This window comes from Durio zibethinus, chromosome 21 (assembly GCF_047325235.1).
Source record: "Durio zibethinus cultivar Kanyao isolate XHJ-2024 chromosome 21, ASM4732523v1, whole genome shotgun sequence".
NCBI classification, from domain to species: Eukaryota; Viridiplantae; Streptophyta; class Magnoliopsida; order Malvales; family Malvaceae; genus Durio; species Durio zibethinus.
In genome coordinates, this window is record NC_143182.1 from 223,021 (window position 1) to 240,850 (window position 17,830).

A 17,830-nucleotide genomic window follows, 5' to 3' on the forward strand; every position below is an offset into this window, starting at 1 on the left:
TTTATCCTTAATCTTCTTACTTTTTATCTTAATATTTTATGACAATTGATTCAAACATCGACAAATAAAAAAAATAAAATTTTTTGAATTGCATTTATAATCAAATGTTATTTTAATATAATTAATTATTATATTATAATTAAATTATAATAATTAAATAATAAATTATAATATAATTAAACAATTAAATTTATACTCAATAAAATATAAATTGTAACTCATTCTTACCGAAAAAAAAAATAATAATGATTTCTTAATAGTAAGAGATGAATAATAAAATGAGGAACCGTACTTTCAGACTTAAGGGTCCTCTTATTGAAGATACAAACCAAAAAACCGTGAAACCAATAATCTTTTAATGTCCGGTCACAACGATTACAGTACAGTGCTCATGTACCAGAATGGGCGGACCAGGACCCTAACTCCTGAGTGGTCAAAGCCTGACCTTAGGCCTCAAGTTCATAAAAAAAGTCCACCACCAACCCAGCCCAGTAACATGCTCTCAAATTCATTCTCACTCTCCAGACGCCACCCAGCAGAAAAACAAAAAATTAAAATCCTGAAGCGATCTCCGTAATCAACGTAAGAATTAGGGTTGTGCTGAGAAATGGCGATGGCAGGGCGTATCAGATACACTCTCCCTCTCTTTCACAGGCTTTTGAGAGCCAATTCTCTGTCCGCTCACACTCACAGATCCACTCTTCCCCAAACCCTAATTTGGCCCGACGTAACCATGATCTCTCATATATTTGTTCCTGTTTATTCTATTTTAAACGAACGATTTTTTTGTTCAGATGTGAAATTGCCCAAATCTGTTTGACCCCATCGGAAATCTGATTCTCTTTATATTTTTTTGTTTCCGTTTGTGTATTTGCTTTGCCTTTGTTTTTTCAGCTACTTTTTTTTTTAAATCTAAATTTATTTTCAATTGTATTTATGTTTTCGTAGTGAGAGAAAATGGAGATATCCAAATTGGGTGCTTAGGAATAGTACACAGCTTATAATCTTAACTTCAATTCCTTTTTCGTCTGCACTTTATCACGGTGTAATAGTTTAGCTAAATTTTAAATTGTTGACTCTCTGTCTGATTTCTTCCATCGTGTTTCTTTCAGCTGTCGAAGAATTATTCTACTGCATCCCCAAAAAAGGAAGAGAAAGTTAAGGTACCTGGGTTTCTTCTTTAACTTTAAAAACTGCTGTTTTTCGTGAAGAATTCGAGAGTTTGGACATACATATTTTTAGATGGTTTAGGCGCATGCTTTTGAACAAATCCATCACCTCATTTGCCTTTCATTAGCATATAGAATGAATTTGATCATTAGCAACTTCGTTTTTGTTAATAAATATTGGTTGTTGATCTGGAGGTCTTTATGGCTATATAAGCTTTTTGGATGGTACAAAACTGAGGGTGAAATTAAACACGTTTTATATGTGTTTTAATTCTGCTCTATTGGTTCTTATTGGCATTTAAGGTGCCTTTGGCTTTGTTCGGGGGATCTGGAAACTATGCCTCTGCACTGTACCTTGCTGCAGTAAAAGGAAATATCATGGACAAGGTTGAGTCTGAACTTGTTGACCTTGTTCAGGCTTCAAAGAGAAGTCAATTGTTTTCTCAATTCACTAAGGATTTGTCAGTACCTGCAGAGACACGAGTCAAAGCCATTAATGGTATATGTGGCCAAGCTAAATTTTCAGATCTTACAAAGAACTTCTTGGGTATGAAAACTGGAAAAACTATTGAGAAATTTTTTACTTGAATTATGTAAATTATTTAGAGCTGTTGAATCTTTCACAGTTGTGATGAAATGAGAAATTTAGACTATATAAAAGACTTCTTGCTTATTCTCTATGAACATACGTGTGTTATGTTCTGGTGCACAATTGAGTTTTTATATAAATTTTACTGCTTTGTATAACCATATGCCTCGTGAATCATAAGGTGGTCAAAATGCTTGATAATTTCACAGAATTATGGGTCTCAAGTTGCTATTTTTACTTCTTTAACTAATGCAGGAAATCTAGATTGGTAGCACTGACATATAAAAACCATAGAATGATTGAGACATGGTTTAGAGGAGTTTTGGAATTGTATGATAAATTAGTAGCCTAACTGGATGTATTTAGCTAGCTACTATTTTTTTAAGTTTTGTGCAAGATATTTAGCTTGGGATGCTGTGGATAACTTTTTTGCCCTATGCTTTAGTTGATTAGATGAGTTTCTGTCTTTGAGGGTTTAGCCAAATGATGTTTTAAATATTGCTCTCATTTCAATTCCTGTAATCTATTTCAATTACGTTTTACCTATGGGCCATTTGGTCTTGTTGTCATTATAGACAAATATGGAACGCCTCCTTTCATCCATGATTATATTTTTATTATTGCTTTTCCTGTTGTTGGGACTGTTCTTATTTTGTAGTTGTTTTTGGTCTATAAAAGGTTCTTTCTGATCAATATGGGTTTCAATATAGCATTTTTGCTGTCTGCTATAATTTGCAAATCATAATTGCAGCAATTTGTCTTGTATGATATTCATCTCTTGTTTTTTATGTCTTTTCCCCAGGATTTCGTTTGTTGCATGCTAGCCTGTAGTATAGCTGGAGTTGCTTGCATATCCGCCTTTGTTTTCCTGATAACTCCTAATTTGTTGTTTGTAAAGATTAAATACTTATCTAAATTTTTTTATATTTATCTATGCTAGTTATACTGGCTGAGAATGGAAGGCTAAAGTATATAGAAAGCATTGCAAAGAGATTTGTGGAGTTGACCATGGCTCATAAAGGAGAAGTGAAAGCCACTGTCACAAGTGTTATTGTAAGTTCACTCTTTAAGTGAAGTTTTCTGTAATATTACTTTTATCACCTTTTGAAGAAAATATGTTGTTCTTAAAGTTGACATTTGAATATAGCCTCTCTTTCTCCTCTCGAAGGAAAAGAATGCCGGCTAATGATGAAAGCAATTAGGTAGATACGTGAAATTTTGGTTCAGTGGTCTATTTAATATCGGCACTGTTCCTCTCTTGAATTCTTTGTGATTGTAAAATTCTTTTCCTTAACCTAATACCATAAAAGCCTTATGCTTGTGATATCAAATATTTTATTGACATCTACTTGGCTGCTTACCGAGTGTTTAGGCTCTAAGAATTTGGAAGTAATCTTCTTTGCAATTAATTGTCCTTCTTTTTCTCATCTTGATGGCTGTCATTCTGTACCAGCCCCTTCCCCCTCAGGAGGAGAAAGAACTGAAGGAGACCTTGCAGGAAATAATTGGACAGGGGAAGCAGGTTAAGCTGGAACAGAAGGTACGCAGTTTCATCTGCTTTGTCTATTATATTATTCTTGTTTACTGCCTGCTTCAAAGTGGTATTCTAAATGTTGTCCTGTTGTGCCAGATTGATCCTAGTATTCTTGGTGGGCTTGTAGTAGAGTTTGGGCAAAAGGTGTTTGACATGTCCATTAAGACTAGGGCACGACAGATGGAGAGGTTCTTGCGCGAGCCTATCAACTTTGATTCCCTCTGAAAGATGTTATTATTGCAACTGACCTTTTTAGGTTCCTTCTGCACCAATTTCTTATTGCAAGAAGGGCAAAGAATCATTTGTGGTCTTGTTTTTGCGCCTGTTTTCTTATTCTTTGCTTTTCCATATGATGGAATGCATCCATTCACAATAAAAGCAACTTTCTCGGCATTTATTTGGGAAAATCACTGATATACAGTTTGTATGGCTTTTTGGTGCCTGGCTGCTTTACCTTTCAGGATCATAATTTGTTCAGGTACTTCTTAAATGTGACTTGCCTGGACAGATACTGTTTTTGAATACAGATGCATGTCTCTTGATATTATGTATATTGGCATATTTAGTTTCTACTTATTAGTTATAAGCATGACATAGGTTCATCTGAACAAGGCAAGCAAGAAAGCAAGTTAGCAGGCTAGCTTCTGTAACCTTGCCATCTGTAAGGTCAGGGAAGGGAATGTGGATGGGATGTTTAATCTTAGATAAGTGTCCTAAAAACTTTGGTAATTTGAGTCCTTGTGGTTCTCAACTAGATAATTACCGTCCTGTCAGCTTGATAACCCTCGAAATGAAAACCCGCTTGAATCATCCCTTTTCATGCATGGTAACTAGGGAATGAGAACTTATTAGTACCGAATTTCATTAGTATGAAAACTTACCTCCTAAAAGATGGATGAGCTATTTGAACTGAGCTCTTGGTTCTCATCCTCCTTCAATTTGAATTGAATACATATTCTCTTCAAACAATGTAACAACTCATGAAACCCCTTGAACTTGGTTGTACATATCCTGTACTGTTTAGTCTTAGTGCTTGCCACAGACCACAGCACACCCCACCCCACCATATAACCAAAAGCTGAATATGTTTCAAAGGGCCGCTATAATCCACTTATTAGGAAGCTTCATTTTCCCTGCTCTCTGCGCCTCTCAGCTTCTCCATCTTCCTCGCATCAACATCTTAACAGTTTAGGCAAAAAGACTTGCTGGACAGAGTTTAAGAAGTTCTTTATTAAAATCCATTAAATAAAAATTAAAACAAAAAAATAAAAACTGACAAAATAAAAATTTTTATTACCTAGATCCATTATGTAAATTTTGAAAAATATTAATAAATTTTGATACATTTTAGATGAGATATTTTTAATAAAAAATTTAACAAAATTTTTGCTGTTAAATACTTATCAAATTTAATTATAAATGATATTTTTAATAATTTTTTATTAAATTTTATCAATTTATCGATTTGAAATTTTTATTAGAATTTTATTAAATCATTTTTAATAAAAAAATTCAGCTATAAACTTTATACAAGTTCTTTTCAATTATGCGTGCTTAACTTTGTCCACGACAAATTGCTGCCACCAAGCGTCTGTACCAAACATGACACTCTTGAGTTCAAAAGGCAGGAAGTTAGCCACCGAGAAGAAATAAAGCACCATTACATATAACCAACTTTGAAATGACATTAATATTTAAACATAATGAGCTCAATACGCTCTCGTTTCCTAGCACCCTAGAAGCTGCAGTTCTCAGGCAATTCCTTCATGTAAACTTCTTGCCTCAAACCTCCGGTAATACTTAATTACCATACGAAGCAGTGATGGAGCCTGGAATCGCTTATAACTAACAAGCTTATTGGCAAGAAGAAAATGCGCAGTAAGCAAGGTAATTGGTTTTTAGTGGCCCTAGTGATTGGTGATATCCTAAGAGGAATTTAGAAGCAACAAGATTGAGATTAAAGAGTATTTGTATACAAGGCCATTTTACAGAGGAGTGAGAACGCTTCTTTGAGGCACTTGCCGAGAACAGGAGGGAGATTAAGATTGTTTGGTTCTTCAAACGCACCGGCAGTTCGATATGATGATGCAGAAGAGGAATGTCCTTTGGGCTGTTATGCTTTTTATAGTTCATGTCCCACTCAATATAAACCAATGAAAGCTGAGAGAATGAATAATTGTGTCCACTTTTCGGTACAAAACTTCTTAATTTCCTTTTCCATACAAAGTTTGTTCTAGTTTGTTTGCTTGATATTCAGGTCATCATTTCCTCGCATTGCTAAGGTACCATATTTCTCACTTGAAAGTACGTACTAGTATTTCTAGAGAGATTAATATTCATTTAAACATCAATATAAATCTAGTACAATGTCTGTAACAACAAACCCGGCTAGGTGTTTTTCCTTATCTTCTTAACCAAGTAGTTTGTTGCTTGCTTGGGACAGCGTTACAGGCATGAAACAGATTTTTCCTTGACAGCTGTTGATAAAGAGGATACTTTTGAAACATTTGAGTAGCTTGAGAGTTTCCCTCACTTTTTGCCAGAAATTGTGGCAATCGCTGTCAATACATACAACATTATATGAATAACTATATATATATATGTTGCTCTTTTATACTTGAAGTATTTGTCTAAGACTCTCTTATAAGATGGATTTGGGTGGAACGATACATTAATTTTTCTCTGGAGCATGCAGGGAGAGGAGTTAGGTAAGGAAAGGGAATCAGAGAGAAAGATAACCCTAACAACAAAATAAGACAATGAAAGTTGTGGGGTATATATTAACCCTGTAATTTCTAAGATAACGTGGAGGGATGAGCCATATGTAGATTAATGTTGGTGATTTTGGGTTTGGTCAAGTGAAACCTGATTGATGAAGAAATCAAGTAGTTGAAATTCCTTGCTCTGGGGACGATCTAGCTGTCAATATCATCTCTATGTAGACAAGTTAAAGTAGCATTAATTGCTGGACCTATTCAGCTTAGTACCATTTCAAAAAGAATTTTGGCTTCCAATAAAGGAAAAACCAAGTAATGCAGACATGTTAATGCACAAATTAAATGGGGGTAAATGGGGGTCACACAATCTCATGTTTTAGATTGCTGTGAATGACGATAGATTTCTGCGGTACTTTTAGAAGTAAAAAACAACTCTCACATACGATTCAATATAATAATTGCAAATGTTGATACCACTTAAGAAATAGTTATAACTTGTAATTTTATTGACTGAGTGAAAATGATTTTAGTAATTCATTTATGGATGGCAACTACGTACTTACTCAATTTCCATATTAAGTGCCTTCTGTTTCCAACAAGATTAATGAATGACTGAAATAATTTTTTTCTAGTTGATGAATCGAGGGCCTGATCATAATCATTTCACTTGGTTTACATAAATATATATATATATGTATATTTACACAAATATTTTAATCAGCAATGAATTACTCTTAACAGAATGATGCCTTTAAGGAAAAGAATGCTTTTAGACCAAAAGAAGGGTCTTGGCAACTGGGCCGTAAATAGCAGTTTAGTGCAAATTAACAATCCGGACGCATGCTGCAGTCTACAAATTTTATATTCACATATCTCATCTGAAAGCAAAGATAACATACATATGTGGGAGATCAAAACCTAAAAGCTGGTGTTACTGTTATTCTGCAGGGAAGGGAAGGCGTAGTAAAAGTAGTTTTGCTCTTTATTCTATCCCTGATCTCTCTCTCTCTCTCTCTCCTAGGTCGAAGCCCATAGGCTTATCCTTCAACTAAACGTGTGGGTTAAGAGAGAGAGAGAGAAAGAGCATTATGTGAAGTGGAAGCAAACTGGTTTGTTTCTCGTATACATATGATGATTACCTTGTGAGTGAAGAAAAATGCATCGAAAAAGACAAGATAGAGTCAAAGACAAGACGACCAACCATCCCTCTCTCTCTCTCTCTCTCTCTCTCACACACATCCAATCTTCCTGTGTGTGAAGGCTGAGGCCTGAGGGTCGAGGGAGGGAGGTCCCCTTCCAATCCGTTTTCCACTCTACCCATCAACCAACAAACACTCTCTCCATATGCATTTCTCACATATATTCATATTTTAAAGCAAACCCCACAGCCGTCACTATCATCATCACCATTACCACCCCATGAAGCCTTCTCTTTCTCTCTCTGATGCAACCATCATTTACCTATATAGCTTTCTCTTATCCCCATCAAACCAGTTAAAAAGAGAAAGGCTCCACTAGATCAGATCGAGAACCAGCAGCAATGAGGAAGCCTGATCCAAATATGGGAAAAGACAGAGTTATCAATAACAAGATCAAGCTGAGGAAGGGATTGTGGTCACCAGAAGAGGATGAGAAACTCATGAAGTACATGTTAACCAATGGACAAGGCTGTTGGAGTGACATTGCTAGGAATGCTGGTCTGCAGAGGTGTGGCAAGAGTTGTCGTCTTCGTTGGATTAATTACTTAAGACCTGATCTTAAGCGTGGCGCCTTCTGTCCCCAAGAAGAGCAGCTTATCATACATTTGCATTCCATCCTTGGCAACAGGTTCAATTTCTCTTCTGAAGGTCAATCAAGTTAAAAAATAAAACTATACATAATTATATGGTACTCTTATTGCTTTTAGTATCCCTCTATGATATATATGCATATCATATAAATTAAAGAATGCAAACTTTGAATGTACTATCAACTAACTAGACTAGGTCATCTACTTAATGGTTATTTGAAGTCAAATAGAGAGATCATATCATAACATAGTTGAATGATAAATGTGATTGTCTGTTTCTTTTTGCAGATTTCCTTTTTTCTCTTTTCCTACGTAAAATATGATGCAGGAAATGCCAATATCATATAGTACATTGTGAAACACTGATGAGATCGATCGTTTCTCAGCTTAAAAACTTTTTACAATGTGAAATGTGCATTACTCATAAGTTCTTGGTTTAGTTCATTATTTATAACATCTTGTGAAAATATATACATCAACTTAACATTCCAATTGTATGTAATCTTCTTTTTTTCGGTCTGGCTATTCTAAGCTAGCTAGTTAACGGCTGCCCAATCTTATTATTAACCCCTTGAATATGGTACTTCTGATCTGTTAATTTCAGGCTGGATTTGAACCAAGTCAACAAATTTTACTCTTCTTTTCTGGTTCTCTAGGTTCCACTCAAGCTTTTATTTCACAAAGAGGCTTGAGAATAAGGAAAATGATTGCAGGTGTGCCACTTCCTAAGGATGGCTGCCCAACCGAACTAAGCTTGGGTTCCCCACTCAAGCTTTATTACCTGTTTGATTAATTTGCTTAATAAATTTGTTTCTCAAAGTTTCAAATCCTCTGCTTGAAAAAAACTTCGAGCAGTTGTCCGCTGATTATTGTAGATAAAATAAGTTTATTACTTCTGATAGGCCCTGGACCTATATCTTGAACTCCAGAAAAATTCAATGCTTATTACTAAGACAAAAGGCATCCACTTCTGCCTCCTTGTATTTGACTATGGCCGGCCACCCACCATGGACCCCATTCATGTTTTCGGGATTTTCAGACATATATGAGCCAATCATATGTTTAACTGGAAATGCTCTAAATATAACAGAAAAGTACTTCTCATCCTTCATCTCAGTATTCCCTTGTTTTTTCCTTCAATCATTGCAATAATTGTATGCGTACGTATTTATTTCAATAATTTTTGAGCATAAGCATCCGTGTGTGTGTGTGTATATATATATATATGTACTGCAACAAACTTTAAAAATATTGCTGCTGATATTTCGAATAAAAAAAAAACAATATCGCTGCTGAAATTTTATACTATATCGATTATATATACATGTCTTATTAATTTTCATTGGTTTCAAATGTTTCAGGTGGTCCCAAATCGCGACTCGTCTTCCAGGAAGGACAGATAATGAAATAAAGAATTTCTGGAACTCCACGCTAAAGAAAAGATTGAAAAATAACACCTGCACATTCTCGCCACCCAACAACAGTGATTCATCGGAGCCCAGAGATGTTGTAGGAGGGATTTTTCCTGTGCATGATCATGACATGATGACCTTATGCATGGACTCAACTTGTTCATCATCAACATCGATGCCGCCAATGGTTACAGGAAACCAATTCGATCCGTTTCCTGTGCTCAATAACCGTTATGATATGACGGGTACAGCGTGTTTATTTGATGTGCCCACATGCTTAACACAAGGTGCTATGGGAGAGGCCTTTTATGGGGATTTCGGGATTTTAGAGCCTGGAAAAATAGGGTTGGAAGGGGACTTTTCTCTTCCACCACTTGAGAGTCGAAGCATTGAAGAGAGTAATGCTGTCAATAACAGCATTGAAATGAAAAGCAATAACAACCACTACAATAATACTTGCTTAAGCAACACTGATCAGAGCTATAAAGTAGGGGACATGTTTGGGTTAGAAAATCATCATTGGCAAGGAGAAAACTTAAGGATGGGAGAATGGGATTTAGAGGGTTTGATGGATAATATATCTTCCTTTACTTTCCTTGATTTCCACGTTGAATAACTGCTTACACTTAGAGCCTCGGCCTCCATCTTAATTTCGGATCTATCCAAAGCCATATATGGGGAATTTTGGGCAGACATTCTTTTCCAACATCACCAAAATTATACTTGAAGCCTCTCGTTTGCTGCATTTCTCCTCGCCATCTCAGAGCCTTCATTTCTTTTTCCTCTTATCTTTCTTGGTTCTTCATATTATCCTTTGTTTTATTATTAATTTGGTTTCTTTTAGACTTGAAAATTTATACACCGAAGCCTCCTTAATTTTGGACGTCTGGGAATAAACAAAAATATTGGGGATTAGCACAGCGGGAGATTTGGTGGGGCGTACGTAATATTTGAGTTTCAGCATGAGGCAGTTTGGTCATTTAGCAGGGCGGGACGTTTGGTGCAAGCAAGAAGCCTGGTTCCCTTCTAAGAGAAATGTGAATAGTACAGAATTAGAGAGTCAAAATAAAGATTATAGTGGTTGAATTGTAGTTTCAATTTCGTGTACAAAATAGGGGAATAATTTGAAGGTGGAAATTGTTATTAGTGGAAGCAGTTGAGAAGGATGGATGCAAGTGAAGTAATGCAAATTACGTAAACACACGTTAATAATAAGCAAAATAGAAGTGCTGTCTCTTTTCCAAGTGTATAATAAATGATCAAGTTCTTGAACAATGACGTTATGAACTTATATGTCATCTATATTTCCTGTTCCATATAGATAAAATTTCTTGCTCGCATATTATATTCTGATTTTGCAATATCATTGGGATAGATATGAGTTTATATGCGTAGGGCTTCACTAGACAAATTAAGTGCAATATTACTTTCCACTGAATTAGCTGCCGATATAACAAGATACTACTTCCACTCAACAGTCCCGATTTGGGGATTGCCTTCTATTATAGTTATAGATGTCAAATTTTTAAAGCCTCCTCTTTTGCACTCTCAACTAACTTAATTAATTTAAAGGATGATGTACCAATTAATGCAAATAAAGAAAAAAAAAAAAAAACTTTTTTGTTGGATTTGGAATAATTAGTGGTTACGATAAGATGAAATTGCTATTTGCATGCATTATGCAACATCTATATGATAATCTTTCATAAATCAAGGGTTCATTTGCATGGTCAATAAAATTGGTTTTTGTGAGATTAAAAATAATGATCCAAGTGAAATTAATTTTTATAGCGATAAAATTAAAAATAATAATAAGATATATATTATGATGTAAAAATAGTAATACAATGAGATGAGAATAAAAAATTACCATTAAAAACTTTACTTATGAGTGTATTGATAAATTTTTTTATATATTCTTTAATGTTATTGACAACATTTAAAATCTTAAAATTTTTATTTTCAATCAAAATATTAATACATATTATTTATTAATTTTTATATAATAAAATAATTTATTTATTAATTTATTATTTAAAAAATATTTATTATATTAAATCAAAAAATTGTTTCAATATTTTTAAATAACAAATTAAAATGAAAAAACAAAAAAAAAAATGAAACCTATAATTTTAATACAAAAATGAAAAAAAAAATCTTAAGAGTAAAATTGATAAAAAGGTGCTGTTGGAGCAAATTATTTTTATTAGAGTTAAAATTTTTTGTGGTTAAGTGGCAGTAATGGGGCGGCAATGATGATACTCAAGCACCAAAATATTGCATTTGTACCTAAAAAATGATCAAATCTTACCTCACTGATATTTCTATGGAATCCAAATGCTCCCTACCTAAATTGACCAATATTTCAATAAAGTTTTATTCCTAATTTGTTTTGGAGAGCTCCCTGCTACTCTACTTTGTCATTAACAGTGAATATCTCATCATATCGTACAATAAAACGTTCCTTACGCTGCTTGACAGATCTCTACATTTATGTTGTATAAAAAAAAAAAAATCTCACGTCGCCTGCCTTACAGATCGGCCTCTTGCCGGGAAACCCCATGTACTTGACATAGAGTTAATTAAAACAATTCGGTTGGGCCGAGTATGAAGGTAACAAAACCTAAAAATCCAAAGGAAGCCTTGGTAATCTGGCCCAGATACATGGGTGAAAACGGCTAACACGATTCAATTGTAGGGCTCGTTTTGTCTTTCTTTCTTTGTCGTGGTTAATTAATTATATGGAGTTGAGAAAGGGAGGATGGAAAATTTCAGATTTCACAAAATTAGGAGGTGGTTAATTAGATTTAAGTAATTACATGTTCAAAACTTGATTAATAGCCCATAGCTGAAAGCTATTGAGAATAAGCTGAAGCCTTTTTTTTTTTTTTTTTTCTTGGTGTTTAGAGGGTTAGAGTGATCTAATTTTGATTTGATTTCCAAGAAAACTACTAATTGACTCTATGTAAAAAGGATTATTTAATGAGGAAAGAAGGGGCAACTTTTAATGGTTTTGCCTTTAATTGAATTGGAAAATGGGTGACTAATATTTAGTAATATAATTAAAAGTTTCCTATGTACTTGTGCTTAAGCTATATTTATACATTTTGTAAGGGTGTGGATTGTTGAGCACTAGTAGTAGCTGGGGTGTGGGACAAATACATTGAAGCGCCCATTAGAATCACGTGAGACGCAGATGCAGTAATTGTGTGCCTTCCTTTTTACGTTTTCCCTCCAGCTTCTTGTGAAAATATTTATGGCTGCTTGACTTTTTCTCTCTTAATTAATAGCTTGCCAAATTATTTGTACCAAACATATATACAATTTGCTTGAAAGATATCTTTTTTAAGCTTAATTTATGCAGCTATATATATATATATATATGTATATGTATGTATGATCACCAAAAATTAGGTTTCAGCAGTAATCTTTTTCTCAAACAGAAGAAGAAAACAGTGGTTTTATACACGTAGTAGTTAATGTTACTGTAACCACTGTTTGAGATTAACTACAAAGCTAGCTAGCTAGGACATCATGGATTGATGAAACATGGTAAAGTCTACATCCAAATAGGTCTCTTTTGATCTGTCAAAAGGTTATTGTTTTTCATTTGTTAATACTAAGTCGTGGGACCTTTGTGAATATTGGAATATAATAATAATTATTTACAGGAGAGTAGGGCAAGAAAATAAAAGGCATTTCGAGTCTTCATTGGTTTAGTGACTAAGAAAATTTTTTAAAAACAAAAAATTAGGGTTCGATCTTTTTCTTTTTTTTTTTCCTTGTTGTAGGGTTATGTTCTTTTGATAAAAAAAAAAAAAGGACATTTGGAGAGTTGGTGACGATGATACCGAGAAGGGGGCAAATGGGAATTCACCCATTATGTCTGTCTTGGCATAAAAGCAAAGCTGCTCCCATTGCCATTGCCGTTAGATTATTTATCAATGTTCTTCTTATCACTATTATATTTCATTTCATTCATCGCGACTCTTCCTCCATGTGGCCTGGCAAGCCAGCTTGTATTTTAATTCATTATCCCTTAAAAACCAACCAAACCCAACATTCATTCCTTCCAAATGTATGTGTGTGTAAATATATTTTGCTAATTAATTAATCTCTCTCTAATGTATATAATTTAAAAAATGTGGACCTTTCTTTTCGCTCTCCTTTATGCCTAAGATGGATGCCCTTATCATGGATGCCCTTATCTTTTTCTTTTCTCTTTGAATTGAAATGGAAATTAAAGTTAATTAAGAAGAGAAAAGGCAGTGACAAAGCTTGCTTACTTTGCTATATATCATTCCTAGCCTAGCTTAAGATGTTCAAAGATTGAGACAGTTCCATGTAATGCAAATCCAACGCTAGCACCAGACCAAGACTCTCCCGTGGCTTTCGGCTCAAATTTTCTCTCTTTTTTTTTTTCTTCAAATATAAAGTACAGAAGAAAAAAATTTTTGAAGAAACAAAATCAAGCCTATTAACTAATTTGTTTCTTCCCGAGTTGATTGCTTGATAAAATATATGTATGAAAAGTTCATTAAATTTTAATTTCTTTTCTACATTAAGATATGAATATTTAAATTTTAAACCTTGTTTGTATAAGTTGTGACTCATATTGGTTAGATATTTTTATTTTTAAAATGAAACCAAAAACAATGAAAAGTATTTGCAATTAATACAAAATTTTAAGATCCGAGGTGAATAAGTCTGCACCCTAAAAGGAACGCCTCTTTACATTGATTATTAGTAGCATATAAAAGTAAAACCCTCTAAAACCAAAGCCCAGTCTCTCACATTCTCAATCTATCGCTTTCTCTGTGTTTCCATGTCCACTGCTCCATCTCTAAGTCAGGGAATGCAAAACAGTCTTCATGAAGACCATGAAGCTTTGATGTTCCACTCCTACACATGCGCATACTACGTCCAAAGCCCTTCCACCATCTCCCATGCAAACACCACCAATGAAGATCATCAATCTGCTAATTTCCAATTCCATTCCCCCAATCGATCCTTAACAACCTTTCCCAATAAGAACCTCGAGGTTTCTAGATTTATCCTTTCACGTTACTCATCCTCTCGTGGATCAAACAACTCCTTTTTGCATGAGAAAAAGATTGTTGGAGCTGATCAGAAAGGAGGCGTTGACAATGCAGTTGATGATGATAACGAAGAGGAGGATGAAGAAGAGGGGTTTTACGAGAAGAAAAGAGGGTGGTGGTGGAGGTATTGTTCTTTTAGAAGATCTAATTCATGCGCCTGGATTTCTTTACAGATATGTTGGAGGCTTGTGTTGAGCCTGGTAGTTGCATTGCTTGTCTTCTACATTGCTACAAAGCCACCAGCTCCTAAGATTTCTATTAAGGTATGTATTATTGGTCTCTCCTACTCTTATCTTTTCTAATTGAAAAACTAAACCAAGTATACTACAACATAGGATTTTTTTTTTTTTTTTTTTTGGGGGGGGGGGGGGGGTGGGTGTATGTACAAAGCATAGTGTTTTATATTTGTTCCAATGCTAACTCTTCTGTATTCATTGTGTTGATTCCTGTGGACTTGATGAGTGACAGTCTTACCATCCTTTTGTTATAAATGAAGAGAAAAAAGGAAACTCACATATAGTTAGAGGAGGAGAGTAAGCATTTTAAATATACAATTTTACTACAAATTCTATATTACATTACACGGAACTGTTTAAAAAATTCTTGACAGAAGACTGTTTGTACGTAATGGTACTCTCTCTCTCTCTCTCTCTCTCTCTCTCTCTCTCTCTCTCTCTCTGCTTCCCAAAGAGCAAAGAGCTTGCAAGATGGTGGGCTGTGGAATTCATCCCGAAAAGCCTATGGGTAATGAAAATTTCATCATTGATGACTTGAACTACTGGAATGGGGCGCAAGGCCCATAACCGAAAGTTTACATTCATCTTGAATACATGGATAAATTACTTGCCTCCTAAAACCAACCTTCAAGCCCAACGATGGATCTTTCGGCCCTATCAGTTGCTACTTGCTATTATAATGTTGGGTCTTTCGAAGGATTTCCTATTATTATAGGGGAAAAAGAGAAAAAAAAGTAACCTTGAAGCACTGCTGATTGAACATACACTAAAATTCTCATTTCCATTTCAGGAGAAAACTCTAATAAAATACAGTATAGTATGTTAATTTCACACAGTGCGTGCTTAATTGCATTCGCAGATGGCAGGAGTTCGTCAATTCGAACTAGGGGAAGGAATGGATGCCTCAGGTGTTACAACCAAGATTCTCACCTGCAACTGTTCTATCGACCTACTCATAGAAAACAAATCAAAGCTCTTCGGTCTCCACATCCACCCTCCAATGATGGACATATCCTTTGGTCGCCTGCCTTTTGCTCTGTCACACGTAAGTGATCTGGTCGATCACTTTAATATATCAACTGGAAAAGCATCAAGCTAGACAAGTTGATTTATGTATGGGTTTCTATTCCTTTTTTTTTTAAATTTACAAATCAAACTTGCAGGGACCAGAATTATATGCCCAGAGCGCTGGGTCATCAATATTTCAGTTATACATTGGAACAAGGAATAAACCAATGTATGGCGCTGGGAGAAACATGCAGGACTTGCTAGAGTCAGGAATGGGATTGCCACTAGTGATTCGTTTGAAGCTGAGCTCCAATATTCGAGTTGTGTGGAACCTTATCAAGCCAAGGTTCCATCACCAAGCTGAATGCTTATTAGTCCTTGATAGCATTTATGATGAGAAGCATCGAACCCAAAAATATAATAGCACCTGCACAATATCTTCTTCATAGATCCACATGTCTGCCTGCAGGCTGCAGCTTAAATGAAAAAAAAGAAGAAAAACGATCGAATTTGAGAAGAGAATATAACCATTTTCAGCGTTTTGAATCTTTTGACTTGATAACAATATACTATATTAATGGTGCAAAAATAGCTAACCATATATGCTTGTATTGGCATATAATCGGTGTAAACTTATATAGACTCTACATATTTACATGTATGATAATAACTACATTACTTAAGAGCAACACGATTTAAGTAATTAAAATTACGAAAATAATATCTATAAACAATTTTGGTGATAAAATGTTTTAATCTCCCATATGACCACAAATCTTTTAGGCACTTGTTAAAATTAACAAATGATGAAATCCCAAATTAGATCTGTCAATCTTTGGACAGTCTTGTACAATAAAATCCCGGTCGAGCAAATACTTACGTGATCCTTATAATTAATTGATTAATTAAACGATCCAAAGTTATGGCCTATCTTTCCATTTGACTTGCCTATCTTGTATGACCAAGCTTGTCTAATTTTTTGGAAGGTAATGCTTTGCACACATAAAAATGAACACATATATGCACATAATTATTTTATTATGGCATTTTTGAAAAAATAAATAATAAGATGACTTTTTATTTCATTAAAAAGTTGTCGCGAGAAAAAATCACATATATATATATATATAAATGTATATATGACATTTTCCTTTTTTGGAGGGGTTCAATATATAATAGAACTGCATGAGGTCTACCTTTTTTTTTCTTTGTTTATATATAGGTAATATTTGCTTTACAAATGATAGAAAAGTAAACATTCTGGTTTTTTTGTTTTTTTTTTATTAATTTCACTCTCCCCATTAATTTCGAATTTAAATTTAAAAAAATTTAATATATACTTTTAGAAACATCTAAATGAAATGTTTAATTTTTTTTTTTTTTTTTGGCTAAGCCAAAGGTTCTATTAATGATCAATAAAATGTTTACAGCAGAACACCATCCGATTACACGCCCAGAATTAATGGGCAAACATGCACGTAAACTTAGCGTTTAATACAACTTCTGTGAACTAACTACCCAGTTCCCACCTTTTAAGAGTGATATGCATTAATCACCACCAAGCCATAAAGTTTACCATTCAGTCAACCCCTGCCCTTGCCAAGGCATCTGCCATACCATTTGCCTCTCTTAAGATCTTAACAAACTTTACATTCTCAATAGCAGACATTAGATACTCAATTTCCAGACATTACAAATGTTTAAATTGTACAAATTATTTAGCTGCTACCTAAATGATAAGGCTACAGCCTATAAGTTTGTAATAACTGTTGAAAAATCCTTCTTAAATAATAGTTTATAAATTCAGAAAATTCATGGGAAAACTGTATTTATACCACGATATAAATTACATCATGTCAATCGGTTTAGTTTGATTCCACCAATCTGTTTTTGGTATATATCTTTTTGGCTTGCCACCAACAAACGGGAAACTACACTATATTATAGCCTATATATAAAGAAAATGGATCAATTTATACAGAGCAAAACTAAAAAAAATTTTACGTATTTTTTTAACTATTAATTTTAATAAATTTAAAGGATAAAAGATATAAATAAAAAAAAAAAACAGTTTAATCTCATTTCTTGAATCTAATGCAATCAATTATTAAAAAATATGTACAAATTTTTTAATTTTACATTATATAAGTTCATCCCTCTTCACATATAAATATATATATATTAATTAATCAGCATATTGAAAGAATATGATTTATACCTACTCACTTTGACATTTATATTTGGTCTCAAAAGCAAATATTACCAAAAGTTGAGGTA

At 34.0% G+C, this 17,830-nt stretch overlaps 3 protein-coding genes across 3 annotated transcripts; all 3 read left to right on the forward strand.

Annotated features, from left to right (window-relative positions):
* The first annotated feature begins 486 nt into the window (after positions 1-486).
* On the forward strand, positions 487-3,839 carry LOC111304489 (ATP synthase subunit O, mitochondrial-like). Its single transcript, XM_022901045.2, has 6 exons — positions 487-727; positions 1,113-1,163; positions 1,473-1,716; positions 2,699-2,811; positions 3,212-3,298; positions 3,389-3,839. The coding sequence occupies exons 1-6, from the start codon at positions 608-610 to the stop codon at positions 3,515-3,517; spliced, it is 744 nt and encodes a 247-aa protein (XP_022756780.1). The 5' UTR covers positions 487-607; the 3' UTR covers positions 3,518-3,839.
* Positions 3,840-6,763: 2,924 nt separating this feature from the next.
* On the forward strand, positions 6,764-10,564 carry LOC111305858 (transcription factor MYB83-like). The gene is made up of 2 exons (XM_022903720.2): positions 6,764-7,836; positions 9,160-10,564. Exons 1-2 carry the CDS (start codon positions 7,550-7,552, stop codon positions 9,824-9,826), a joined length of 954 nt encoding a protein of 317 aa, XP_022759455.1. The 5' UTR covers positions 6,764-7,549; the 3' UTR covers positions 9,827-10,564.
* A 3,501-nt stretch (positions 10,565-14,065) lies between these two features.
* Positions 14,066-16,002, forward strand: LOC111305838 (uncharacterized). The gene is made up of 3 exons (XM_022903703.2): positions 14,066-14,572; positions 15,405-15,590; positions 15,709-16,002. The coding sequence occupies exons 1-3, from the start codon at positions 14,066-14,068 to the stop codon at positions 16,000-16,002; spliced, it is 987 nt and encodes a 328-aa protein (XP_022759438.2).
* Positions 16,003-17,830: the final 1,828 nt, after the last annotated feature.

Excerpts from the sequence above, each read along its gene's own strand:
- LOC111304489 (XM_022901045.2), top strand. The coding sequence starts at position 608 with ATGGCGATGGCAGGGCGTATCAGATACACTCTCCCTCTCTTTCACAGG. Across the intron at positions 1,717-2,698 it reads TCTTACAAAGAACTTCTTGG|TTATACTGGCTGAGAATGGA; the intron begins GTATGAAAACTG and ends TATCTATGCTAG. Across the intron at positions 3,299-3,388 it reads AGGTTAAGCTGGAACAGAAG|ATTGATCCTAGTATTCTTGG; the intron begins GTACGCAGTTTC and ends CTGTTGTGCCAG.
- LOC111305858 (XM_022903720.2), top strand. The coding sequence starts at position 7,550 with ATGAGGAAGCCTGATCCAAATATGGGAAAAGACAGAGTTATCAATAAC. Across the intron at positions 7,837-9,159 it reads CATTCCATCCTTGGCAACAG|GTGGTCCCAAATCGCGACTC; the intron begins GTTCAATTTCTC and ends CAAATGTTTCAG.
- LOC111305838 (XM_022903703.2), top strand. The coding sequence starts at position 14,066 with ATGCAAAACAGTCTTCATGAAGACCATGAAGCTTTGATGTTCCACTCC. Across the intron at positions 14,573-15,404 it reads CTCCTAAGATTTCTATTAAG|ATGGCAGGAGTTCGTCAATT; the intron begins GTATGTATTATT and ends TTGCATTCGCAG. Across the intron at positions 15,591-15,708 it reads TGCCTTTTGCTCTGTCACAC|GGACCAGAATTATATGCCCA; the intron begins GTAAGTGATCTG and ends TCAAACTTGCAG.